This window comes from Podarcis cretensis, assembly GCF_951804945.1.
Source record: "Podarcis cretensis genome assembly, chromosome: 18".
In the NCBI taxonomy this organism is placed as follows: domain Eukaryota; kingdom Metazoa; phylum Chordata; class Lepidosauria; order Squamata; family Lacertidae; genus Podarcis; species Podarcis cretensis.
In genome coordinates this window covers 2935561-2963222 of record NC_137188.1, presented here as the reverse complement: position 1 = coordinate 2963222, position 27662 = coordinate 2935561, and the positions used below count along the sequence as shown (strand labels likewise).

Below are 27662 nucleotides of genomic sequence, written 5' to 3'. Positions count from 1 at the left end.
TCTCCAGCAGGCTGGCGAGGGTGCCATCATCTCCCAAATACCATCTTCATCCCCAGGTTGGCAGGGTCGCCTTCTGCCGCCCCTAGCGGCGCGCTCCCGCCAGAGCAGCCTCCAGCTCCGCCTGGAGAGCGAGCGAGCGAGCGAGCAGCAGCCAGAGCGCGAGAGCCCAGGCGCAGCGGCGGAGCGCCCGGCGCGGCGGCGGCAGCGGCTGCGTTTGGATAGGGCGGGGGGGACCTCACTTTCCCTCTGCTCCTGCTCTGCCCCACTTCAGCGGACCCTGATGGGCGGCCCCTGGGAGACCCCCTCCCGGCTGCCTCCTTAGGGGACCCCCCACCCAGCGCGGGTGGGGGGCGGGCGCAGGGGTTGCGCGCCCCTGCGCCTTGCGCGCCCTGCCCTATGGAGAGGCGCCGGGCGCTTTGCTGCTGGTGGTGCCTGTCGCTGCTGCTGGCGGGGCAGCCGGCGGCCCGGGGGCACCCGCAGCCGTGCCACATCCTGGCACGGATCGGGCACACCGTGCGCCTGGGCGCCCTGCTTCCCCGCGCAGGCGAAGCCGAGAGCCGGGCGCGCAACGCCCTGGCCCGCGCCAGCCGCACGGCCACCTCCTCGCTGCCCTACAACCTCAGCCTGGAGGTGGTCCCCGGGGCGCCCCGGCAGAGGGACCCGGCCTCGCTGGCCCGCTGGCTGTGCCAGGCGCTGGTGGTGCGCGGAGTGGCCGCCGTGCTCGCCTTCCCCGCGTCCCGCAGGGAGCTGCTCCAGTTGGACTTCGCCGCCGCCTTCCTGGAGATCCCCTTCGTCAGCATCCGGGAGGAGGAAGAGGAGGAGGAGGAGGAAGGCAGAGGGGGACAAAGTGCGAAGACCCCCATGCCCTTCAGGAGCCGGGTAAGGAGGAAAACACCCCCTCTTTTTCATTTAAAAAAATCCTCCCCGATGGAGAGCCTCCTAGGGCAAGAGCAGTCTACCAGATTGACTTAGGCAGAGCTTTTTTCCAGCTGGAACTCACCAGAAACCTCTCATGTGGGCGCCTTGAGCGTAGCAAGGATTTATGTCGTGGGGTCAGGTTTTATGTTTCGGAGGCAGAACCGAGCTCTGCAAAACAATTGATCAGTTAGTTAAGTATTTGTACTTATTTACTTGATTTAGGGGGGTGCAGCTGCCCCCTGCCACCCTTGCCTACCCCCTCCCCATTGCCATTATAAGAGAACAAGGGAGGTGTTCATGGTGAGTTCTGGTGCCTCTTTCTCTATAAAAATAGCACTGGATTTAGGGATCATAGAATTGCAGAGCTGGAAGGGACCTCAAGGGTCATCTAGTCCAACCCCCTGCAGTGCAGGAATCCTGCCCACAGCCGTCCTGGGCTCAAATAACAGACCTTCTGGTTGGGTTCCTTAAGTGATGGACCTGGAAGGGATTCTGTGGGTCATGTGGTGTAGTGCCCACCCTGCTGTGCAGAAATCGCAGCTTTGATTAGTTATGTGGTTGAACCTCCACATTCAAGGGCAGTCTACCTTGGAGAGGCTTTGGGGACAGGTAGCTAAATGAGGCTATCATTGCCCTTCAGGAGGAAGGCAGCCCTCCCTGTTAGAGAGCCTTCTCACAGGATTCTGCTCACAGAATGATAGAATTGTAGAGGTGGAAGGAACCTCAAGGCCACCACTTGCAGTGCAAGGATCACAGCTTTGAATGGTTGGTGTCTAGGAACATCCCCAGTCAGGAGCTGTCTATCTTGGAGTCACCCAGGCAGCGCACAGGCTAAACGTGGCTATTACTTTAAAATATTTCTCCACCCATCATAAGCAAAGTCCACAGCAGGTTGCAGCTTCATTACGAACGGTAATAACGTAATATGATCTATTATTTTTTATTGTCCTGAAATACTTGTTATTCTTATTACTTGCATAACTCATTAATACTGCTGTGATTGTGGCCATCATACCATTTTATAATGCAGTATTGTGTTCTTTTCTCATAATTCAAGAGTTATTATTACTTACATAACTTATTAATACAACTGTGCTGTATTAATTGTATGTAAGGCTTCACATAGGATCATAGAACTATAGAATTCAAAGGGACCTCATGGGAATCTGCAATACAGGAATCATATCCACGCACAATTAAGTCCCACCTGAGGCCATGGGGCTTACTCCTGAGTAAGCAGGTAAAGGATTGCAGCCCAAGTGGCTGTTATGTCAAGGGTCAATGTTACCTGAGGGTCCTGGACGCAGGGGGAGAAAGGGCAAGGAATGTCTGCAGCTATTAGCTATGATTAATAATCCTTTTATTGCTTCGATCCCTGAGCTTCCATGTTTGGGAGAAGTCAACCTCTGAGCACCAGAGGCTGGCAAAAGGCAGCAAAGCAGGCGGTCCCTGAGTTGCGAGTACACCTGGCGAACTTCCATTGCAGGGCCAGTCTACCTCGGCTGGAGAGAAAGGCTGTGAGCTTCCTCCTCCTCCATCATCAGTGTTGCCAGCTGCCTTTTCGGTCCTCCTTCCCCTCAAGAGGTCGGCTGCATCTGAAGCTGGAAGCTTGAGGCAAATATGTCGATCGCAAATGCCCATTTTGCACCCATGCTAAGAGGGAGGTTGTGGGTGGATAATAAGTGATCAAGGATAATCAGGGAAGGATTCCCTTTCCCTGGTTGGCTGGACTAGATGGAGACCTCAATTGGTACTTCTTCCTGAAGTGAACGGAAATATATATTCTAATAATGATGATGATGATGATGTACCCAAGGGTCATCTAGTCCAGCAATGCAGGAATAAAAAATAACAACAGCTCTGTAAGTTCATTGCTTCTGCCCTTAAAAGGTTCTGTCAGCACCTTATTAGCCTTTGCATGGCAGGGGGTTGGACTGGATGACCTTTGTGGGTCCCTTCCAACTCTATAATGAAACTGAGGCTCTCCATATAGACATAGTCTACCTTTGCGCACCAGCCGCCGGGGACTAGGAAGGCAGAATCGCCCTTATTCCATATTGGTGTCCTTTCTGAGGACACGGATCTGGCTCCTGTTTGGAAGCAGGATGTGGTCCTTTTGCCCCAATCCCAGCAAGGCCACCCCCACCCCACCCTGTTCTTATTTTAGAGCAAAAGCCTCTGCATCCAGGGGGTAGTCTATCCCCTGGTGCTACGGACAAAGAATTAGTGGGCATCCATTTTGCACCCCACTGTTGGAGACAGGAAACTGGGGTGGGTAAAACCCTTCTGTTTCGGGGAACACACACACACTGAACTTTTCCTTTCCCACACCTGTTCAGTTTGAACCCGATGTTATCCCTACTCAGAGTAGACGTACTGAAATGAAAGGCACTGCTTACTCAAGATGATCAGTCCCAGTAAATGAGGCACAACCCAACAGGGTGGGTTTTTAAATTGAGGGGGACGATGACTGTCATTAGGCTTTTCGGCTCTCAGCCCAGGACCGTCGGCCTGCCTGCTGGCTTTTAATGCCGGTGATTGATGCAAGAGGCGTCCGATCGCCCTGCTCTGGAATAAACAGGCACAGCTGAGCAGTTGTTCAAAAAAGAACGAAGCCTGTCGATGGGATGTCATGCTCAGACAGGCTCCGGGCCCGGGGCACCGTTTGTGGCTCATAAATCAAGATAGGAAAGCAGAGGGGTGTGCGGGTATGATCCTGCCACGGTCCTCTGCCAATTCATGCTGGGAGTCAGTAATCCTCCCATTGAGCTGGTCTGTTTTACAGCTATAGATATAGATACCGGAAGATTCACTGAATAGCTCAGCTGGTTACAGCACGGTGCTGAGAACGCCAAGGTTGCAGGTCCGATCCCCGTACGGGGCAGCTGCATTGCAGCGGGTTGGACTAGATGACCCTCAGGGTCCCTTCCGACTCCACGAGTCTGTGATTCTACATAGATATCCTTCCTCCGCACATATGAGCCCATGCTACTGCATTCCGGTGGCCCAAAGCCACCAGGAACCCCATCTGTGCCAGGGCTCTTGGCCGTTCTGCGTTTAATTTTGTTTCTTAACGGGAAAGGATTTGGTAGCTCTCGGCCTGGGAAGTTGATTTATATCAGAGGAGACGGTCTAGCTCAGGGCTGCTGACTCTCTGGGGGTCCCTGGCTGGGAGGGGGTCTCTCTCTGGAGACGCCTCAAACCTGGGACTTTGTGTGTGTGCAAAGCAGGGGACCTCACTGCTGAGCTGTGGGGCCTTTGCCCCCTAAAATGAAAAGATGTCGGTCCTCAAGATTCTGGTTTGAACAGGGTTACCAGAAGCTCAGATCCTTTGGCCCATCAACATTAGTGTTACCTGCACTAACTGGCAGTCCTTCAGGAAAAGATAGGCACCCAAGGTCGCCCAGTAAGCTTTGTTGACAGAAGGCAATTCGAACCCAGCACACTCTGCTTCTTCCTCCACCACACTACCCATTGCACCGCACCACCCCTGAGAGCTGAGAAGCGGCAGCTTTGCTACCACATAGCTCAGTCTGTAGAGCATGAGGCTCTTAATCTCAGGGTTGTGGGTTCGGGTCCCACATTGGGGGAATGTTTCCTGCGCTGCAGGGTGTTGGACTTGGGGGTCCCACCCACCTGTACAATTCTGCAGTTCTATGTTCTTCATACTCTGGGTCAAAACAGATACCCCCTCCCCCTGGCAAGCAGGCCTAGTGCAAAGACTCTGCCCCTTGTTTTCCCAGCAGATGACAGCAAAAAAAAATCGGTCATTATTATTTTTTGCAAAACTCGGAGGGAGCCCCCCCAACTCTCCTTGAATGCATGGGGAATGCAATTGCAGTGGGGATAGAGGAAGAAATTGCTAATCAATATGTGCTGGGGCACCGGGACCTTGTCACAGCAGCAGCCGTCTGTTGCAGTTTCTAGGGACAGCAACACCCCAACAATGCCTGTTGGATTTGGGGAGCAGAAGATAGCCAAATCAGGTGCAAAGATTGGGGTGGAATCTGGTTCCAGCTTTAGAAGGAGTTGGTTGTTTTGTGACACCAAACAAGCTCAGGTCTCCTTCTCCGTCTTTGCCACTCAAGGCTGCTGTTTGGAAAAATCCAGGAATTATTCCAAGATGATAAATAGTAATATCCTCCCAAGGTCTTGCCAAGATCTGGGGGCAAAGGGAGGGATTTGATTTGATTCTTTCTTTTCTGTTGTTTCCCCTCCTTTCAACTGCGCTGTGTTGTCGCCAGGACATTAGTGATCTCCGAGAATTCCTTCCTCGTCGCTGGTTTCCTTTGGTCCAATTCCCCACAGCCAATATAGGCAATCTGTATTTTGCTCACAGGTTCTCGATGGGGGAAGGAGGGAGAAAAAAACCAATTCCCTCTCGGCGCAGAAGCAAAAGGCTCGATTTTAAACAGGTTTCCAAATAAACCTGAAGAAGAAAAGCGCAGCCTCTTTCAAACATCACATTTTCAGACCTGTGAGTGCATGATTCCCAGGGGCTAGAAGCAGAGAGGTGCGCTCTTGTGGCATTTAAGCACATAAGAAGTCCAGCTTCCTATCTCCACAGCAGCCAGTCAGATGCCTCAAAGGGAAGCCCATAAGCATAATAATAATAATAATAATAATTTTATTATTTATACTCCACCCATCTGGCTGGGTTCCAGCCACTCTAGGCAACTTCCGACACATAATACCAAACATTAAAACTTCCCCATACAGGGCCTCCTTCAGATGTCTTCCAAAAGTCATTTGTTTATCTCTTTGACATCTGATGGGAGGGCATTCCACAGGGTGGGCGCCACCACCAAGAAGGCCCTCTGCCTGGTTCCTTGCAACTTCACTTCTCACAGTGTGGGAACTGCCAAAACGCCCTCAGAGCTGGACCTCCATGTTTGGGCTGGATGATGGGTATCCTTCAGGTATCCTGGGCCGAGGCCATTGAGGGCTTTCAAGGTCAGCATGTGTTGAATTGAATTGAATTGTGCTTGGAAACGTACTGGGAGCCAATGTAGGTCTTTCAAGACCGGTGTTCTGTGGTCCCAGTCACCAGCCTGGCTGCCGCATTCTGAATTAGTTGTCATTTTGGAGTCACCTTCCAAGGTGGCCCCACAGAGAGTGCCTTGCAGTAGTCCAAGCGGGAGAAAACCAGAGCATGGACCACTGGTGAAACAGGGTGCAAGCAGGGAGTGTCTCAGATGGAGCTGGCAGACAGCCGCCCTGGATGCAAAATTGACCTGTGCCTCCATGGACAGCGGTGAGTCCAAAATGACCCCCAGGCTGCACAGCTGGTCCTTCAGGGGCACAGTGACCCCATTCAGGACCAGGGAGTCCCCCAGCCCCGCCCACCCCTTGTCCCCCACAAAACGGCACTTGTATCTTGTCAGGATTTAACCCCAATCTGTTAGCTGCCATCCATGTGAAAGCAATAATCTTCTCCCACACTTGTTTACCACTGTTCTAAGGTAGACGTGTTCTAAGGGACGCGGGTGGCGCTGTGGGTTAAACCACAGAGCCTAGGACCTGCTGATCAGAAGGTTGGCGGTTCGAATCCCCGCAAAGGGGTGAGCTCCCGTTGCTCGGTCCCTGCTCCTGCCAACCTAGCAGTTTGAAAGAACGTCAAAGGGCAAGTAGATAAATAGGTACCACTCCGGCGGGAAGGTAAACGACATTTCCATGCACTGCTGTGGTTCTCCAGAAGCGGCTTAGTCCTGCTGGCCACATGACCCAGAAGCTGTATGCTGGCTCCCTCGGCCAATAAAGCGAGATGAGCACCGCAACCCCAGAGTCGGTCACGACTGGACCTAACGGTCAGGGGTCCCTTTACCTTTACCTTAAGGTACACTAGCTCTGTTCATGCAGGCTCCACTGAGGAATCATAAGAAACTCTGAAGAGCCCTGTAGTGGGATCAGGCCAATGGGCCACTTAAGTCCAGCCTCCTGTCCTCACAGAGGCTGACCAGATACCCCAAATGGGAAGCCCCCCCCCCCCCCCCCGCTAGCAAGACCTGAGTACAACAGCCACTCTCCCCACTTACCACTCCCAGCAGCTTGTGCTCAGAGATACTGGATGCTGGAGGCAGAACATTTGGCCATCAATAAGTTCTTGCAAAGCCCAATTTGCACGGCAGGTTTCGCAGTGGTGTTGTAAATTCCCCAAGATCTTTAGAACCGTCCATCCTGCCTTCTTTGCCTCGCTCTTTAGAACACAACAGCCATTTCTTTGACGTTGCCACACACCCATCCGTCAAGAAGCCCAGCAGGTGTTGAGGTTCCAGCTAAAAAACAAATTAAAAAAAAAATACATTTGGCAACTTTTCCAGAGGTTTTTTTTACCTTGACATCGCTCCCTTCTGCTGTGAAAAATAGCCTCGTTATGGAGCAGATAACTTCTGGATCCAAGGTAAAGTGACATCGTAGATCTCTCTCCTGCAACAAATGAAAGATGAGTCAACACAGTCATCGCTTGGCAAGGCGAGGTCTCCCATCTGCAGAGGAGAGAGGGAAGGAGTTGGGCTAAAACAGAGGTGGCTTCAGGGCTGAGCACGGTTTATGGTGCAACACGGGGAAAGTTAACCTCCCCTTGGCCTGTAGATTTCTCCATGCCTGATCTTTCTCTCTCCAAATGGAGGAGTTCTTCCATCTCTCAGGCTTTGTTTGGCCCTGACAAAGCCACACAACACAGGCAATATAGAACTGTAGAGTTGGAAGGGATCCTGAGGCTCACCTAGTCCAACCCCCAGGAATGCAGAAAAATGCTGGCATATTATTTATACCCTGCTCCTCTGACTGGGTTGGCCCAGCCACTCTGGGCAGCTTCCAACATACAGTGGTACCTCTGGATACGAATGGGATCCGTTCCAGAGCCCCGTTCACATACTGAAGCGAATGCAACTCACGTCTGCGTATGCGCAGGTCGTGATTCGCCACTTCCGCGCATGCGCGTGACGTCATTTTGACCGTCTGCACATGTATGAGCAGCACCCGCCGAAACCCGGAAGTACCGGAACAGGTTACGTGCATGTGCGCAGATGTGCTGCTGCAGGTTGCAAACGCTGTGGGTTGTGAATGTGCATCCCGCACGTAATATACAGCGTCCACTGTATATTAAAACATGAAACATTTTTAAAAGCTTCCCTATCCAGGGCTGCTTTCAGATGTCTTCTAAAGGTTATTTAGTTAACTCATCTCCTTGGCTCTGGGGTCGCATTTCTCCATACCTTCCAACATTTCCCCCATGGAAATGGGGACTTCCTAAGGAAAAGCGGGACATTCTGGGGTGAAATCAGAACCTGGGACAGCTTCTGTAAATCTTGGAAAATAGAGACACTTGGAGGGTCTGGCCTTGGGGAGAGGGCAGATCCGTCCCTCCTCTTGTGAGAGTCATTCATTGAGAGCTTTGGAAACCACCAGTTGACAATGTAAAGGTAAAGGTACCCCTGCCCGTACGGGCCAGTCTTGACAGACTCTGGGGTTGTGCGCCCATCTCACTTAAGAGGCCAGGGGCCAGCGCTGTCCGGAGACACTTCCGGGTCATGTGGCCAGCGTGACATCGCTGCTCTGGCCAGAGCCAGAGCCAGAGCCAGAGCCGCACACGGAAACGCCGTTTACCTTCCCGCTGGTAAGCGGTCCCTATTTATCTACTTGCACCCGGAGGTGCTTTCGAACTGCTAGGTTGGCAGGCGCTGGGACCGAGCAGCGGGAGCGCACCCCACCGCAGGGATTTGAACCGCCGACCTTTCGATCGGCAAGCCCTAGGCGCTGAGGCTTTAACCCACAGCGCCACCTGCGTCCCTAGTTGACAATGAGGGGCCCACAATTAAAGCCAGATCGCTGTGTCAATCTGCATCCATTTGCCTCAAGTTGTCACCTTGTCCTCCCTGCCATTTCACTCTTTGCTAAATAAAAGCAGCCATAGCCTGTCAGCAGAGAGGAAAATGTTTGCCCAGGGTGACCCCTGGGGTCCCGCTGAGTCTCTCCAAAAAGATAACCGGCTTCCATTAGTAAATAATTGCTTTGCCCACTTACGATCTCAAGGACATCCATTGCAGAGGTCTCCCCAAAGCCTCATTCTCAGCAGGGCTGGAGCTGCAGACGTATATTTATGGGGTAGCAGCGGAGTGGGGTTTGGGGAGGGGGCAGGAGACAGGGGCTTTCCTCTGCCAGGGCATTCCTGGTGATCTTTATCAGCTGTGAGGCAAGAAGGGCTATGATAATTTCATGATCCCACAGTGAGGATCCCCCTTGAGATTTTGCCATGGCCAATTAGTCGCTGCTCCCATCACTGCTGCTGGAAAGTGTGTCATTTGGGGAGGGGGAGAGACCGACTCCGTAGGCAGCACAATGAGAAACTTTCTGGGAGTCTGGCTCACTTTCGAAATTTGGGGATCGGGGGCTCATCCGCGCTGCACTTTGATAATTTTAGACCCCACATTAGGCAGCCGTATGGCGGGGGCTCATTGGATCAGAGAGGAGGTGGTGGAGTGGTCTGATGTGGCCCTCAAGAACTCTCCCCCCCCCAGCCTCAGGGCTTTCCCCAAGCCACACCCCCTCTCCATGGGCCATGCCCCTCACCAGTCCTGCTTTAGTGCTTTTGGCAACCTGGAAATGTGTCCTTGAGCTCTGAAAATGTGTACCCTCCAACATTTCTCTGATGAAAAGAGGGATGTCCTATTCCATCACCACCACCACCATTTTATTATTTATACCCAACTCATCTGACTGGCAATATTTCAATAGAACCTCCATGGCCAGTCAGCACCTACCTTTGAATATGAGGTCCCATTGGTTTGTGCCATTCCCAAATGTTTCCTTTTCCTACAGAGACGGGCACCAACAACTCCTATTTGTGTGGTGTCATCTTGCAAACCTCCGCCAGGGCTTCCATCCAGCCCACAAATCTCTCTTGCAGCAGAGTTGCCACCCGGAGTCCGGAGCCTGAGTTAACTTTGGAAAAGCTGCCTGGGCACTTTCCGTTTTCCTCCTGCTTCCTGTCCAAAGCGATATAAATGATGGTTGAACTCGGAGAGGAGGCTTTTATTGTGCTGTATTTCCTCTGTCTCCAGACAGTCTATTAGAAAGTTCTGGACATGGGCAGCTGGGGCCGGTGGTTCTCCTTGGGACTTGGCTGAAACAGCAAAGTCGGCCGAAGGAGGAGATCTGGTGGGCTGGACAGCCCTGTTTTAAAGCCAGGATACCTCAGTCAGTAGAGCATAAGACTTTCAATCTCAGGGTCATGGGTTTGAACCCCACGTTGGGCAAAAGTCGATTCGAATAGATGGCCCTCATGGCTCCTTACAACTCTACAATTCTATGAGGAACAAAAATGAATTTACAAGGGATGGAGAAACACCTCTGTTCAGAAGAGACATTGCCTCAATATTTCCTGCCGCATGCAAGAGACAAAGGAACACCTCTATTTTAAAAGAGCAATTCTCCGGGAGGTGGAAGAATGCCTCTGTTTCGAACATGGTTTCCCAAATTTGGGTCCCCAGCTGTTGTTGGACTACAACTCCCATCATCCCTAGCTAGCAGGTATGGTGGGAATTGTAGTCCAAAAACAGCCGGAGACCCCAATTTGGGAAAACTCTGATTCAGAAGAGGCATTCTCTCCTAAGAGACATGGAGCACTTTTCCAACCATGCCTCTGCAGACCGAATGAGCTGTGTGCATCAAACAGAATTAGGATCTCCTGCTCAGTCACTATTTCGTTCCAGTTTCCGATTGCAGGGGGCTAATGGTTTTGTGCGTGTGGCTCTGTGGAACTCCCTGCCTCTTGAGAGCAAGCAGGCACCATAGAAACCCTGCAATAATCCCTGCGCTCTTTTCAGATCTATTTGCTTAGCTAGCAACCGACATTTCACATGTGATGATGGTCTTCATCGGACGTGGTTACCGTTTCCAATTCCCTCACCCACCCACCTCAATTTCCTGCATCACCCACAAACGGGCACATTTTCTTCAGTGTATTTCATTGTGTTCATCAATCACTTCCCATTAAAGCATCCCAAAGTGATAAACACTTTTTTTATTAAGAAAAACAGTAATGAAAACATCAATAAGTGTGGCTCAAGGCGCCCTGTGGAGACGACCTTGACGTGATCGTACCAGCTCTGGGCTGGCGATTCGTCTTTCTGAGCATTGCTCCTCTTCCACCCCCAGTGTTCAACAACGCATGTGCGCATGAGGGAAGGTGTCCTGAACCAACCGTGCGTACTCTCACGCCTCGTGCTGGAATCATGCTTTATTTTTATTTATTTTTAGGGGGGCGGCTGTAGCTTGGCGTTCCGAGTCAGTATTAGGCAGCTCAATTTGCTCCAGTTTGAAAATCAGAATGATGAGGTCCGGAACCTTGACTTGGTGTGTAAAAGAAGGGTTGTGAGTCGCTGGCACAGAGCGCATGCCAGTCTTGTAGAACGTCCCAGAGCAACATGGGACTTGGGTGGGGTGAGGAGATGATACCCAGTGCCAGAGCGCTTGCTTGGCATGCAGAAGGTTCAACCCCAGTGGCATCTTCAGGTAGGGCTGGGAGATTCCCCTAATTCTGACACCCTGGAGGGCTGTTGCATACCCTCCAAAATTTCTCCAGTGAAAATAAAGTAAAGGTAAAGGGACCCCTGACCATTAGGTCCAGTCGTGGCCAACTCTGGGGTTGCAGCGCTCATCTCGCTTTATTGGTACAGCTTCCGGGTCATGTGGCCAGCAGGACTGAGCCGCTTCTGGCGAACCAGAGCAGCGCACAGAAACGCCGTTTACCTTCCCGCCGGAGTGGTACCTACTTATCTACTTGCACTTTGACGTGCTTTCGAACTGCTAGGTTGGCAGGAGCAGGGACCGAGCAACGGGAGCTCACCCCGTCACAGGGATTCGAACTGCCGACCTTCTGATCAGCAAGCCCTAGGCTCTAGGGATGTCCTATTCCATCATAACAACAACAACAACAACAGCTTTCTTATTTATATCGTGCCCAGCCGACTGGGTTGGCCCAGCCCCTTTGGGCGGCTTCCAACATATATAAAAATACAATAAAACATTAAACATTAAAAAACTTCCCTATCCAGGGCTGTCATCAGGGCTGTATTCTAAAGCTTGTATAGTGACTTATCTCCTTTGCTCGGGGGTTGCATAACTCCATACCCACCAACATTTCTCCTATGAAAATAGGGACGTCCAATAGGAAAGTAGGACGTTCCGGGATCAAATCAGAAACCAGGATGGCTTCTGTAAGTCTTGGACTTTTTTGGGAAAATAGGGACACTTGTAGGTTCTGCGTAGATCAGTGGTTCTCAAAGGCTGTGGCAAGATGACTCTGCGGTCCCTTCCAACTCGACAATTCTATGATTCTCTGTTCTTATGTAACTGCATTGTTTTATGCTTTCTGGGTGCCCCATGATTATATGATAAATTAGTGGTGTTCTGTGTTATAAATCAAGTACTGCTCGGAACTGTATTATTGTTGTTGTTGTTGTTGTTGTTGTTGTTGTTGTTGTTGTTGTTATTTTATTTATTATTATTTATTTTATTTCCCCAGCCATTCTGGGCAGCTTCCAACAAAAGATTAAAAATACATTAAAACATCAGTCATTAAGAACTTCCCAAAACAGGGCTGCCTTCAGATGTCTTCTAAACACCAGATAGTTGTTTATTTCTTCGACATCAGATGTGAGGACGTTCCACAGTGTTTTTTATTTGTTTGTTTTTATTTTCCAATGCTGCAAATTTTTATTTTCAAAGTGTCGCCCGGAGAAGAAAAGTTTGAGAACTGCTGGTGTGGATAATACTGAGCTAGATGAGGAAGATTCATAGAATCCTAGAGCTGGAAGGGACCACGGGGGTCTTCTAGTCCAACCCCCCTGCAATGCCGGGTTATTTTGCCCTACGTGGGCCTTGAACCCACAACCCTGAGTCTCTTGCTCTACCGACTGAGGAGAGGGCTACCTGTGGCTGCTAGCCAGGATGGCTATGCTCTGCACCCCCCATGGAGGCAGCAATGCCTCTGAACTCCAGTTGCTGTAAATGGCAGCAGGGGGAGAGTTGGTCTTGTGTTCGAATCTTGCTTGCAGCCACTGTGAGAACAGCACGCTGGACTAGATGGGCTTGATCCAGAAGGGATCTTCAGACGTAAAGAGCCACCTGGTCCAGCAACCTTTTGCCCACATTCGTGATTCTGCAAGGCACCCCTCCTTTCCCGATGAGAGGAGGGGGATTTCAAACATCCCACCCTCCTAAAAGTCCACCTCTCTTTTCCATCTCTGGCACAGGTGAGCTTAAACTCTGATGACCTCTAGTGGCCGCCTGCCTCTTTGCTCTGCTTCCAACTGTGGGGGCTCACCTACGTATTATTATTATTATTATTATTATTATTAGCCACTCATCTGGCTGGGTTGTGCCAGCCACCAAAAAAGAATGGCAGCTGAAATTGAGAGAACATGTAGAATTGGCAAGTTTGATGTGCAAAATTAGAGATAAGAAAGAGACTGGTTTTTCAAGATGATAGGAAAATGCCTGCAGAATACTTAAAAACTCAGTGTAAAACATGTTAAAATGCAAGTAGAGTTTGAGTGAGAACAGCAGTGGGGGTGAACTTTCGATTTTTCTTTTGTGATAAGGGCAAGGTCTATAGCAGGCATAGGCAAACTCAGCCCTCCAGATGTTTTGGGACTACAACTCCCATCATCCCTAGCTAACAGGACCAGTGGTCAGGGATGATGGGAATTGTAGTCCCAAACATCTGGAGGGCCGAGTTTGCCTATGCCTGGTCTATAGTAACTATAATATGGTGCATAAATTGAAATTCTGGGGAAACCCTGGAGGGGGGGACGGGAAGCCACAGGTGGAATGACTGATTGCTAAACTTGAAATGATGTTGAATTGCTGAATTCTGTGTGTGTGTAATAAAAACCCATGAGACAGCTGTGGAATAGCCAGCTTCATATAACCAACATGCTTAAGTCTAATTAATGCATGATGGAGTTAGTATTTATTCATTTATTAGATTTTTATACCACCCTTATCATAAGATCTCAGGGCGGTTCACGGAATAAAATACAGGATAAAAACAAATAAATAATTGAAACAAAACAGCAAAACAGTAACCCCCCCTCTTCCTGTAGACACATTAAAAAGGCTGTAGAATATTAATCAGCCTGTAGAATATTAATCAGGTTATACAATTTTAATCACAATTTTAATTTTTGTTAGTGTTCCATGCTGGGTTGCCAGAACAGAACTGAACAGGCTTAGGATCCAATCTAAGTCCCCCCCTCTCTGGTCCAGAATGAACAAATTATGCCTGTATATATTTGACTGTCCCGGGACTGCGGATTTACAGCTGGCCAAACAGGAATCAGCCAGATGAGCTGGAGATCCACTGAATCCTAAGCTAGATCCCTGCAGATCTTGCCATGGAATCGCCCCTTAAGTGGGAAGTGGGATTTTGGGTTCGTTTTTTATTATGCATTTTGCTTTTTTTATCTTGTAATTTTCTGTTGCGAACCACCCCGAGATCTATGGATGAAAGGCGGTGTACAAATTTTATACATAAATAAATAATAAAAATAAAACCAAATTCCTTACTGGTTCCGTGAGACAAATACCACATTCTCCTGCATTGTTGCCGACTGCGATCCCAGCAGCAGACTTTTATTTTTTTATTTTAAATAAACAATTCAACAACATTTCAAATTTACCAATCAGTCATTCCACCTGTGACTTCCTCTCCCTCCCTCCCTCCCTCCCTCCCTCCACGGTTCCCTCCAAAATTCAATTTATGCTGCAATGTCATAGTAACTCTAGACCTTCACCTAATCTCACTGTACAAACAAAAAGTCCACCCCCGCTGCTGTTCTCACTCAAATCCTATTTGCATTCTAACATTTTTTCAGTATTCTGCAAACATTTTCCAACCTTCTTTAAAACCGGTCTCTTTCTGATCTCTAATTTTGCACGTCAAAACTTGCCGGTTCTCCATATTCCAGCTTTGGCAGGTACCACCTCCCTGTGCCATTTTTGGGCACATAATATTTGTGTTGCTGTGATTGTGTAAAGAAATCAACAAATAACTCTCTTCCCTGCGGGCCCCTCTTGTTTCTCATATATATATATATATATATATATATATATATATATATATAAGTTTTTTGACATATCATTTTCAACAGTAATTAAACATACTTTTACACCTTATTCAATTTTTTTGACTTCCATCAATCCTGTCTGAAAATTTTCCAGTCTAATCTCTTAGTATGCATTTCTTATCTTCCCTATTACAGTGGTACCTCGGGTTACATACGCTTCAGGTCACATACGCTTCAGGTTACAGCCTCCACTAACCCAGAAATAATACCTCGGGTTAAGAACTTTGCTTCAGGATGAGAACAGAAATTGCATGGTGGCGGCGGGAGGCCCCATTAGCTAAAGTGGTGCTTCAGGTTAAGAACAGTTTCAGGTTAAGAACGGACCTCCAGAACGAATTAAGTACTTAACCCGAGGTACCACTGTACATTTCAAACTCATAACCAATATCTCTATCTTTTACAACTTGGTAACACTTCGTACGGAGGGACGCAGGTGGCGCTAAAGGTTAAAGCCTCAGCGCCTAGGACTTGCCGATCGAAAGGTCGGCGGTTCGAATCCCTGCGGCGGGGTGCGCTCCCGCTGCTCGGTCCCAGCGCCTGCCAACCTAGCAGTTCGAAAGCACCTCCGGGTGCAAGTAGATAAATAGGGACCGCTTACCAGCGGGAAGGTAAACGGCGTTTCCGTGTGCGGCTCTGGCTCTGGCTCTGGCCAGAGCAGCGATGTCACGCTGGCCACGTGACCCGGAAGTGTCTCCGGACAGCGCTGGCCCCTGGCCTCTTAAGTGAGATGGGCGCACAACCCAAGAGTCTGTCAAGACTGGCCCGTACGGGCAGGGGTACCTTTACCTTTTAACACTTCATACATTTCTCCTTACAAAACTTCTTGTAGTCCTACTAGTGTAATTTGCTGATTACAGTTGCTCTTCAAATAATTCAACCCCCCACCCCTTGTTTCTCATCCTTCCCGGATCAGAACCCCTTCCACCTTCACATGGACCGGAGCAACGACTTTGAGACGCTCCTGGAGCTCCTGGCTAACATATTCCGCTCCAACAAATGGCGAGAGGTCACCTTGGTGCTGTGCCAGGCGTGGGACGTCCCTGCCTTTGTGGACCTGTGGAGCAGCTACGCCGAGCTGGAGAGGACGGCTGTGGTGGACCTGAGCTTCCTGGAGGAGACGGAGGCCGCACGCCTCCTGCGCCGCCACTTGGAGGAATACCGGGAACTTCCCGGCCCCGCTCTGCTCTTCGGCTGCAATGCCCGCCACTCCCAGCTGGTCTTCCGGACGGCCAGGGACCTCGGGGTGCTCCAGGAGTTCCACTGGGTGCTGGGGCAGCCCCAGAATGTGGACGAGCTTCGGACGGAAGGGCTGCCCCTGGGGCTCTTAGCCTACGGGGAGGTGGGCAGGCCGTCCCTGGAGCAGTTTGTCCACGACGCAGTGGAGCTAGTTTCGAGGGCCATCTCCAGGGCCGTTTACATCCGCCCGGACCTCGCCCTCATCCAGAAAATGGTGAACTGCAACGACAAGCACACCGTCGCCTCCGAGTCCTCAGGGCGCTACCTCTCCCAGTGAGTAAGCCGGGGGTCCCAGAAATTTGTGATGGCTAGGGGGAGGACAAAAACGCATTTTAGAAGAGCTGTGGCCAGTGCGAGTTCCCGTTCTCAGCAGACTGCGAAGGGGCACTCATCCAGAGATGCAACAGGAAGGTGATTGAGCCTCATCTCTGCATGGGTTGGGTGATGCCTGACATAGAGGCAAGCCCAAAACAGGGACCTGTCAAGAGATGTGACAGGCTAAGAATGGGGATTCTTCCAGAGATGCAACAGGCAGCCTCTCCTGTGGGCAGGTGGTTCCATTTCTTCTTTGCAGGGACTGGGTGATCTGGTCTGGCAAGCCCTGACTCATACAGAGTTGCAACAGGCAGCTGCCTGTGAGGACTGGCAGCTGTGCTGTATCCCTGCAGTGGGAGAGAATGACTGATTCAATTATGCCCAGAATAGAGAGGGAGTCATGGAGGCTGAGTGGTAGGAGGCAGGTCCAGATCCGCAGGCTTCTTTGGGAACCTGGGTGCTCCTCATCAGGAGGGGCTTGCACTCACTTCCTGTTAACCTCTGAGACAGTTTTAAGGCTCTGCTACTTCCACAAGTTAACATCCAACTATTGCAGCACGACCGACCAGGAATGTCATGCTCCTGCTCCCCTTTCTCTTGTGGCAGGTAGTTCTACAAGTTTACATATACAACCAATGCAGCGTATCTTACCAGGAACCCAGCTTCCTGCTTTCCTCTCTCTCTCTCTCCCTCCCTCCCTCTTTCTCTCGGTTCCAGGTTTTTAGCCAACACGTCCTTCCACGGCCAGACGGGGGAGGTCTTCGTGCACAACACGTCCCGCGTCCACACAGATCGCCACTACAAAGTCTGGAGCCTCCTGAGGGACTCTGTGGGGCAGCCCACCTGGGTGACGGTGGGGACCTGGAAAGGGGGCGAGATGGAGGTGGAGGAGGGGATGTGGCCCCAGCACCTACAGCGCAGGAACCAGGCAGAGGGGTTTTGCCGCATGAAACTGCGCGTGGTGACCTTGGTAGAGCACCCTTTCGTCTTCACCAGGGAGGTGTGTACGAACCAGAAAGCGCCTGCATTTATTCAAAAGCTTTTTTTAAAAAAAAGGAATCTTGTTTGCGTTGGGTAAGAGGTGTGGGTTAATGTGCATAACAGCCAGTCATTGTGCAACATTCCTCACAGCCTCTTGGACCTTATGCACAATGGCTGGGAAATGTACCAAAAGAAAAAAAGAATAAAGCAGTCAAGATACACGTGCTCCCCAAGGCCTGCTGGTAATTGTCTACATTACCAGGAAATGTGCAAAATCCCCTCTCCGTGGACAGGTTGTGTGCACATTCTCTAGGAAGGCTGGTCAATGTGCAGAACGGCTGGCTGTTAACGCACATTAACCACTCACAGAGGAGGGTGTCCATCCAAGTCAGACTCAGAGGAGCTCCACTTTCTTAAATTGGTCATGCCCATTGATTTCAGTGGACCTACTCTGAGTACGACACAACCCACGAGGACAAGGAGACAGAGCCATCATTTTATTTTATTTTATTTTTTATTTAAAATTTTAAAAATACATTCTATTAATATTTTCCACACAACAGCAACAACACGAAAAATATCGAATAATAAAAATACACAAAACACAAAAACCAGCATACAAAAAAACAACAAATCCATATCTTACAAGTTAATAATATAAACACTAAAGAGAAAAACAAACATTGACTTCCACCAATCCCACAGCACCTCGTTTACCTCTCATTGTGTCTTCCTTTTTCCTGATCACCTCTATCCTAGCATCCAGATATAAATCCCTCTTTCTTATCCTTTCACTTCACAAGGTTATTCCAGACTCAGCCAGATTTCTGTCCTCAAACCTTGGCTTTTAAGGTATTCATGTAGGCACCCTGTGGTGTAGTGGCTAAGACCAGTGAACTCGTAATCTGGTGAACCGGGTTCGAGTCTCTGCTCCTCCACATGCAGCTGCTGGGTGACCTTGGGCCAGTCTCACTTTTCTGAAGTCTCTCAGCCCCACTCACCTCATAGAGTGTTTGTTGTGGGGCAGGAAGGGAAAGGAGAATATCAGTCGCTTTGAGACTCCTTTGGGTAGTGATAAAGCGGGATATCAAATCCAAACTCTTCTTCTTCTTCTTGGTTTTTGTCTTCTTATATCTGTCAATTTGGCTAATTCTAAATATTCTGAAGAAGACAGGAGTGCCTGGCGTGCTCTGGTCCATGGAGTCACAAAGAGTCGGCCACGACTAAACGACTAAACAACAACAACAACAATATTCTGAAAGCTTACATAACCATTCTCCCCATCATTTTAAGCCAAGCTTCCTTGTTGAGCTAGGGCAGAGGTTTTCAACCCGTGTTTTGTGGCACCCTGGGGTGCAGCGGGCATCACTGTCCTCTATTCCTCTTCCCTTCCCTCCCTATGCCCTCTTCTATCTCTGCCTCCCCTAGGCTTGCACAGCTGTTTGTTGCAGCAGCCTTGGCTACAAGCTCCGCAGGCGAATGGTGCCTCTGGGGCTGGCCAGGGGGTGCTGGGTGCCAGGAGCTGAGGCAGCCTTGGAGTAAGCAAGCGAGCGGGTGAGGGAGCCCAGTCAGACAGTTGGGAATGGATAGACAAGTGGGCAGCTGGGCAGCCAGGCGCTATTCTGGCCTTTCTTGTGCTTGCTGCGTGCAAGGCCTGCCTGGGAGCTGAGTGCCCAGTGCTCAGAAAAGGAGCTTTTCCGCCATGCAGGCCTGGCAGTGCCCACTGCTGCCACTGCTGCCTCCCAAGGTAATGTCAGGAAATCAGCCTACATTTGAGTAGGACCCTGGCAGAGACACACGCCCGACTGCCATGTTCCCTCCCTCCTGGTCAGTCGTTCGGGAGCTTCATAAGCTTTCTTCAGCCCAAACATCACAGCGACCGATGCCAACTGACACCGGCACACTGAGGGATCCACAGAGTTTGCACACCTTGCGTGACAGACCTCAGCAACTCAGCAGTTTGGCTACTCTATTTACATATAAACACACACGGAGCACGGCAACATGGCTCCCTCTCTCTCTAGCATCAGACAGCAAAGAGAAAAGGAACAAAAGACAACAGTCCCACTTCACGGAACACAGGAACACAAACATCCTGTCTCCGTCACTTCCCACTCTGTGGAGTCAAAACATACACCGTCATGTGAAAGACAACAATCCCATGACTGCAATCAGAGAGCAGGAATTCTAACAGGTAAGGTGCTGGCCTCATGTTCACCTTTGGCCAGTCTCTGTTGAGCCACTTAGGCTGGGAGCATCCTCTTCCCAGGCTGCCCAGAAGACTCCGAAGGAGAGGGCAGAGGGAAGGAGGCTGAGGGAACACATAACAAGGGAGGGTGTCCAAAAAAGGATAAGAGGCTGCCAGCTCTGCAGGCAAGGGGGGGCATAACTGGGCTCCTGAGGCCCACAAGGGTCCTACAGGAAGAAAGTTGTTGGTCAAGGGAGCCGTAGACTCGAAAACCTCTGTCCTAGGGATAAGGAACACCCTGCAGCGAGGAGTTCCACCAGTTAATGCCACAGGGTCAAAAGCTGAAGGAGTAACTGAGCTTAGTGAGCAGGGGGAGTCAGTGGTAGAAGCGGAAGCAGGAGAGGAGGGAGGCCAGGAGGCAGAGATGTTGAAGAGTCACAGGTGTCTCCCCCTCCTGCTGCAAGAAGCTCCCCTCCCTCTTGTCTCCCAGGACCAGGAGGGGCATGAAAAGTGCAGAGGGGAGGTTGGCTGCCCGCAGACGCAGTCTCCAATTGCTTGGGAGAAACCCTGGAGAGGAGGGGATTTAAATGGCTATGGGTGGCTTTCAGTCTTGGCAACTGATCCATGGCAAGACCTAGTGGGGGTGAACTGCTGTGCTCATCAGGCCTGATGCTCAGCCAAGTCTGTGCAGATCGTGTTTTTGCTGGTAAAGAGTTAACTCCAACTTGCACAGTGTGATTTATTGCTGGCTGGCTCCTGACATCTAGGAGAGAGAGAGAGAGAGAGAGAGAGAGAGAGAGAGAGAGACTAATTTGTGGTTTATGCAGGTGGATGAAGAAGGCAACTGTCCTGCTGGCCAGCTGTGTCTGGACCCCCGAACCAACGACTCGGCCGTGCTGGACACCCTCTTTGACGAGCTCAACTCCGAGAATGGCTCGGTCCCCGCCGAGTACCGGAAATGCTGCTACGGCTACTGCATTGACCTCCTGGAGAAGTTGGCCGAGGACCTCCCCTTTGACTTTGACCTCTACATCGTGGGGGACGGGAAGTACGGGGCCTGGAAGAACGGCCGCTGGACAGGGCTGGTGGGGGACCTCCTGAGCGGGACGGCCCACATGGCCGTGACGTCCTTCAGCATCAACTCGGCCCGCAGCCAAGTGATGGACTTCACCAGCCCCTTCTTCTCCACCAGCCTGGGCATCCTGGTGAGGGTCCGGGACACGGCCTCTCCCATTGGAGCCTTCATGTGGCCGCTGCACTGGACGATGTGGGTGGGCATCTTTGTGGCTCTCCACATGACCGCCCTGTTCCTCACCCTCTACGAGTGGAAGAGCCCCTACGGGATGACCCCCCACGGGCGCAACCGCATGAAGATCTTCTCCTACTCCTCGGCGCTCAACCTCTGCTACGCCATCCTCTTTGGGCGAACAGTCTCCAGCAAGACCCCCAAGTGTTGGACCGGGCGCTTCCTGATGAACCTCTGGGCCATCTTCTGCCTCTTGGTCCTTTCCAGCTACACCGCCAACCTGGCTGCCGTGATGGTGGGAGAGAAGACCTTCGAGGAGCTGTCTGGGATTCACGACCCCAAGGTCAGTGCAGGGTTTGGTAACCTCTGAGTGCTGCCATTTGCTGGCCTTGCACAGCCATGCCTGCTGCACAGCGCCACCGAGTGGCTCTTGCACGGCACTGCCTGCTCCGCAGCTCCACCTAGTGGCCCTTGCACGGCACTGCCTGCTCCGCAGCTCCACCTAGTGGCCCTTGCACGGCTCTGCCTGCTGCACAGCTCCACCTAGTGGCCCTTGCACGGCACTGCCTGCTCCGCAGCTCCACCTAGTGGCCCTTGCACAGCACTGCCTGCTGCACAGCGCCACCTAGTGGCTCTTGCACGGCTCTGCCTGCTGCACAGCTCCACCTAGTGGCCCTTGCCATTTATACAACTAATGCCGTAGTCCAGCTGTTGCTCCCAGACCACAACCTCAGAGTTGGGAGGGACCCCAAGGGTCATCTACCCCAACCCCATGCAATACAGGAATCTCAAATTACAGTTTTAAGTCTGCTTGCTTCTATTTAAAAAAAAAACCACCATGTGGTCCCTGTTTTGCTTTTTGGCAGCTGCACCATCCGTCACAAGGATTCCGATTTGGGACTGTCTGGGAGAGCAGTGCGGAGGAATACATCAAGAAGAGTTTCCCAGACATGCACGAATACATGCGGCGGCTGAGTGTCCCCACGACCCCCGCAGGCATCAAAATGCTCAAGTGAGTTGGGGGTGGAGGGGGTGGGAAAACTCGGTTCAGTTTGCATTTGAAGGGAGACCGACCAAATCAACACTCCCCCCCCCCCCCAAAGAAATACGCAAGCCAAAACAAACCCATCTTTTGAAATAGTGCTGCCAGCACAGCCAGGAGAGGTACCATTGGAAAGGTAAAAGAGATACATGAGCGTAGCCCCCTTCTGTAATCAAGTACATAAATAACAATACTTACCGGTAACTAAAAGCAGAAATTGTAGAAGGGTTATGACAGATTTTTCTGAGCACTTGGGGTCAAAAGAAAGTAATTTGAAACAACGGTTGTGGAGACATTTCATTCCGAATCTGCTCTGCTAGACAAAGCCAGATAAAGACTAATGAGTTGGGTGTCCCTTCCCCCCACGACATACAGTAAATCCTGGCTACACCCATGGATATATAGATGGGGTGTATGGGGTGTTAGGGGAGGGGTAGTAATAATAATAATAATAATAAAGGGACAAGGGTGGCGCTGTGGTCTAAACCACAGAGCCTTGGGCTTGCCGATCAGAAGGTCGTCCCCGCAACGGGGTGAGCTCCTGTTGCTCTGTCCCAGCTCCTGCCAACCTAGCAGTTTGAAAGCACATCAAAGTGCCAGTAGATAAATAGGTACCGCTCTGGCAGGAAGGTAAACAGTGTTTCCGTGCGCTGCTCTGGTTCGCCAGAAGCGGCTTAGTCATGCTGGCCACACAACCCAGAAAAACTGCCTATGGACAAATGTCGGCTCCCTTGGCCAGTAAAGAGAGATGAGCACCGCAACCCCAGAGTCGTCTGCGACTAGACTTAACTGTCAGGGGTCCTTTACCTTTTAATAATAATAATAGTAATAATAATAATAATTGGACGAGACCAAGTGTGGGTCCAGGAGTCAAGAAGGCAGGTGCCTTCACTGTGCTCTTTTCGGCGCCTGCTAAAAACACGCCTGTTGAAAAAGGGGTTTCTGTACATGCTGTGGAGGGAAGGGAGGGGCAGACAGGGCTTGTCCACCTGGGAAGGGAGCCCATCTGGGAGAAGGAAAACTCTGGCCCTGAGCCTCCCCTGCTTTGCGGGATATCTTCAGAAGAACAGGCCCAACAGTAAATCCAAAACAAATGCAGAGTGGAGTCCCTAAGGTGGTTGAATGGTGCCTTGCACACCTCCTTCCGGCAACTCCTGCAGCCAGTAGGTAACCAAACCAACCCTTGTGTTGCAAAGAGAACGTCAGCAATGTCCAGGCAACACGATGTCCATGTACATACGCAACGGACAACCTTTATAGAATTCCTTCAAACCATAACAAAATGAAATCTTTAGTCTCAAAGTCTCTGAAAATCTTTAAATGAATCGAGGTACCAGACTGTGTAGGATGAAAGACAAGCTGTGAAGTTTGTGTATTCAGCAAATATGATGTCCAACACTGAACAGTGATTCCGGATATTGACTACTGTTTCGCAGAATTCATAGAATCATAGAGTTGGAAGAGACCACAAGGGCCATCGAGTCCAACCCCCTGCCAAGCAGGAAACACCATCAGAGCACTCCTGACATATGGTTGTCAAGCCTCTGCTTAAAGACCTCCAAAGAAGGAGACTCCACCACACTCCTGGGCAGCAAATTCCACTGTCAAACAGCTCTTACTGTCAGGAAGTTCTTCCTAATGTTTAGGTGGAATCTTCTTTCTTGTAGTTTGGAGCCATTGCTCCGTGTCCGCTTCTCTGGAGCAGCAGAAAACAACCTTTCTCCCTCCTCTATGTGACATCCTTTTATATATTTGAACATGGCTATGATATCACCCCTTAACCTCCTCTTCTCCAGGCTAAACATGCCCAGCTCCCTTAGCCCTTCCTCATAAGGCATCGTTTCCAGGCCTTGGACCATTTTGGTTGCCCTCCTCTGGACACGTTCCAGTTTGTCAGTGTCCTTCTTGAACTGTGGTGCCCAGAACTGGACACAGTCCTCCAGGTGAGGTCTGACCAGAGCAGAATACAGTGGCACTATTACTTCCCTTGATCTAGATGCTATACTCCTATTGATGCAGCCCAGAATTGCATTGGCATTTTTAGCTGCCGCATCACACTGTTGGCTCATGTCAAGTTTGTGGTCAACCAAGACTCCTAGATCCTTTTCACATGTACTGCTCTCAAGCCAGGTGTCACCCATCTTGTATTTGTGCCTCTCATTTTTTTTGCCCAAGTGCAATACTTTACATTTCTCCCTGTTAAAATTCATCTTGTTTGTTTTGGCCCAGTTCTCTAACCTGTCAAGTTCGTTTTGAAGTGTGATCCTGTCCTCTGGGGTGTTAGCCACCCCTCCCAGTTTGGTGTCATCTGCAAATTTGATCAGGATGCCCTTGAGTCCATCATCCAAGTCGTTGATAAAGATGTTGAATAAGACCGGGCCCAAGACAGAACCCTGTGGCACCCCACTAGTCACTCTTCTCCAGGATGAAGAGGAACCATTGATGAGCACCCTTTGGGTTCGGTCAGTCAGCCAGTTACAAATCCACTGAGTGGTAGCATAGTCAAGTCCGCATTTTACCAGCTTCTTTACAAGAATATCATGGGGCACCTTGTCAAATGCCTTGCTGAAATCAAGGTAGGCTACATCCACTGCGTTCCCTTCATCTACCAGGCTTGTAATTCTGTCAAAAAACGAGATCAGGTTAGTCTGACACGACTTATTTTTCAGAAATCCATGCTGACTATTGGTGATCACAGTATTCCTTTCTAGGTGCTCACAGACTGTTTGCTAAACGATCTGCTCCAGAATCTTCCCTGGTATTGATGTCAGACTGACTGGGCGGTAATTATTTGGGTCCTCTCTTTTCCCCTTTTTGAAAATAGGGACAACATTTGCCCTCCTCCAGTCTGCCGGGACTTCGCCTGTTCTCCAGGAATTCTCAAAGATGACTGCCAGTGGTTCTGAGATCACATCTGCCAGTTCTTTTAATACTCTTGGATGCAGTTCATCTGGCCCTGGAGACTTGAATACATCTAAACTAGCCAAGTATTCTTGTACTATCTCCTTAGTTATTCTGGGCTGTGTTTCCTCTGCTGAATCATTTGCTCCAAATTCTTCAGGTCGGGCATTGTTTTCTTTATCGGAGAAGACTGAGCAAAGAAGGCATTGAGGAGTTCAGCCCTTTCTGTGTCCCCTGTTTGCATTTCACCAGCTTCTCCTCTTTGTCAGCGTGGTGGGAGAATATAGAATTGCTTCATAAACCCATCTTATTTCGAATGAATGTATGTAAATGAAAATATCAAATGCTGTGGAACAGTGCTCATGTAATAATGTAGCCGCTGCTCACGTCTTCCTTGTTTTCCTTCGAACCCCATCAGCAAGGCCAAGAGGGGTGTTGCTGCCTGGGCAGCTCAGGACCCCCAGACACATTGGCCAGGTTTGCCCCCCAGGCAGGTCACTGCAACAATTTGACTTCACACCTGGAGGCACAGTCCATTGTCTCTCAAGACTGATGGAGGCCAACAATATATACTACTGTTGTGCATCTGCTCTTTGCAATACCTTAGGTCTGAGCTATGCAACAATTCAGGTTTAGTAAAGGTCATGTCTTGCTGACCTGTCCAAGTTCTGCAGCAAAGGAATGGCTGCTTTGCTGGAGATGGAGCAACAGAGGCTCAGCGCCATTTGCCATCATTTGTTTGGTGCTTAGTTCAGTTCTCTAAGGAGCTGGAAACATAGACTTGTAAAGTTGGAAGGGACCCCAAGGGTCATCTAATTCAACCCCCTGAAATGGAGGTCAGTTGATCTGCAACAGAACTGGGTTATATGGTTCAAGGGCAATTCAGACTGGGCAATTCATACCTCTAATAATTTATGGTGTCTGCTTGCAAAACCTTCAGCGCTTCAGTCTTAGCTCTGTCTATCTGTTTTAATTAACTCGGGGTTTTGGGTCTCTCCTCATCAGGACCAACCCTCCGAAGCTGAACGCCTTCATCATGGACAAATCTCTGCTCGATTACGAGGTGTCCATCGACTCCGACTGCAAGCTCCTCACTGTCGGGAAACCCTTTGCGATCGAAGGTTTGAGGGGAAACGTCAAAGGACTTTATTTCATGGCTCCCCGAGCCCTGCTCATTTAGCGAGGAAGCGTAGCGGAAGGGTTTTGAGATGGAGAGAGAGAGGAGAGGGGGGGCGGGAGGGGGGCGATCGCAGTCCCAATCTCGCCGTAATGAAACTGGGTCACCTCAATCAATCTTTTAAGTGGGGCTGTTAAATATTAAAGTGCGGGAGATGAGAGATGCCTCTCCGGGGGTCAACTGTTTTCCTTTGGGGGAGGAGGCGGGAAGACGCAGCGGCACAGTTGGCTCCTTTGGAGACTGCAGACTTCACATTCTCACCCCCAAACACACACACACAAGCTGTCCTTTAGGGGAAAGCCCCCCCCCCCTTTGAGGGCCATGTGCTCTTCTGAGTGACCTATCGGGAATGTGGCTTTAAGTTTGAAAAAAGGTTTGTAAGAACATTAGGAGAGCCTGCAGGATCAGACCAATGGTCTGTCTACTCCAGCATTATGGGAAGCGGAGAAGCAAGACTGAGGAAACGCGTAGAATGGTAGAGTTGGGAGGGTCCACCAAGGGTCATCTAGTCCAACCCCCTGAAATACAGGAATCACAACTAAAGCATCCCCAACAGGTGGGCATCCAACCTCTGCTTAAAAGCCTCCAGTGAAAGGGATCCCCTCAAACTCTCCTACTCTGTGGTGCTGTGAGTTGAACTGAACCTTAATAGGTTCTAGAGTAAAGGTAAAGGTAAAGGGGCCCCTGACCATTAGGTGCAGTCGCGACCGACTCTGGGGTTGCGGCGCTCATCTCGTTTTATTGGCTGAGGGAGCCGGCGTACAGCTTCCGGGTCATGTGGCCAGCAGGACTAAGTTCCGCCCGTAAAAGTCTGAATAATATTTTCAGGAGTGCTTCCAGTTGCTTCAAGCTTTGCAGTATTTAATATCTGCAACCAGGTGCTGCTTGCCAGCTTCCCTTTGGGGGCATTTGGGGGCCACACTGAGAACAGGAGGGCACCCCTTGGGTTTTATTAAGGTCTTATATATATATATATAATAGGTAAAGGTAAAGGGACCCCTGACCATTAGGTCCAGTCGTGGCCGACTCTGGGGTTGCGGCGCTCATCTCGCTTTACTGGCCGAGGGAGCTGGCGTACAGCTTCCGGGTCATGTGGCCAGCAGGACTAAGCCGCTTCTGGCGAACCAGAGCAGCGCACGGAAACGCCGTTTACCTTCCCACTGGAGCGGTATACCTATTTATCTACTTGCACTTTGCTTTCGAACTGCTAGGTTGGCAGGAGCTGGAACAGAGCAACGGGGGCTCACCCCATCACGGGGATTTGAACCACTGACCTTCTGATCGGCAAGTCCTAGGCTCTGTGGTTTAACCCACAGCGCCACCCGTTTCCCTAGGTTCTAGAGTAGCCCCCATTAAATCAGTGGACTGAAGTGAGTCACCACCTTTTCATTTCAATAGGTTGCCTCTGAGTGGGACTCTCTACGTCTGCGAATTTCAAGGAGTCTTCTCTGAGTAGAACTCACAATCGGGTTTTTAGTGTGTGTGTGTTTGGGTCTCGCACCTCTTTGTCCCTAGCATTTGGGGGT

The 27662-nt window shown here is 50.4% G+C and overlaps 1 protein-coding gene across 2 annotated transcripts in view; it reads left to right on the top strand.

Annotated features, from left to right (window-relative positions):
* Positions 1 to 396: 396 nt before the first annotated feature.
* Positions 397 to 27662, top strand: part of GRIN3B (glutamate ionotropic receptor NMDA type subunit 3B) — a gene marked incomplete at its 5' end in the record, with an annotated part of 41608 nt that continues 14342 nt past the window's right edge. For both annotated transcript variants that reach the window (XR_013834550.1, XM_079960480.1), the window contains 6 exons: positions 397 to 879; positions 15964 to 16559; positions 17319 to 17601; positions 20598 to 21359; positions 21883 to 22028; positions 25965 to 26080. Coding sequence is in view for 1 of the 2 variants with exons in the window: in XM_079960480.1 (XP_079816606.1) it covers positions 397 to 879; positions 15964 to 16559; positions 17319 to 17601; positions 20598 to 21359; positions 21883 to 22028; positions 25965 to 26080 (2386 nt within the window). The remainder of the gene's footprint in view (positions 880 to 15963; positions 16560 to 17318; positions 17602 to 20597; positions 21360 to 21882; positions 22029 to 25964; positions 26081 to 27662) is intronic.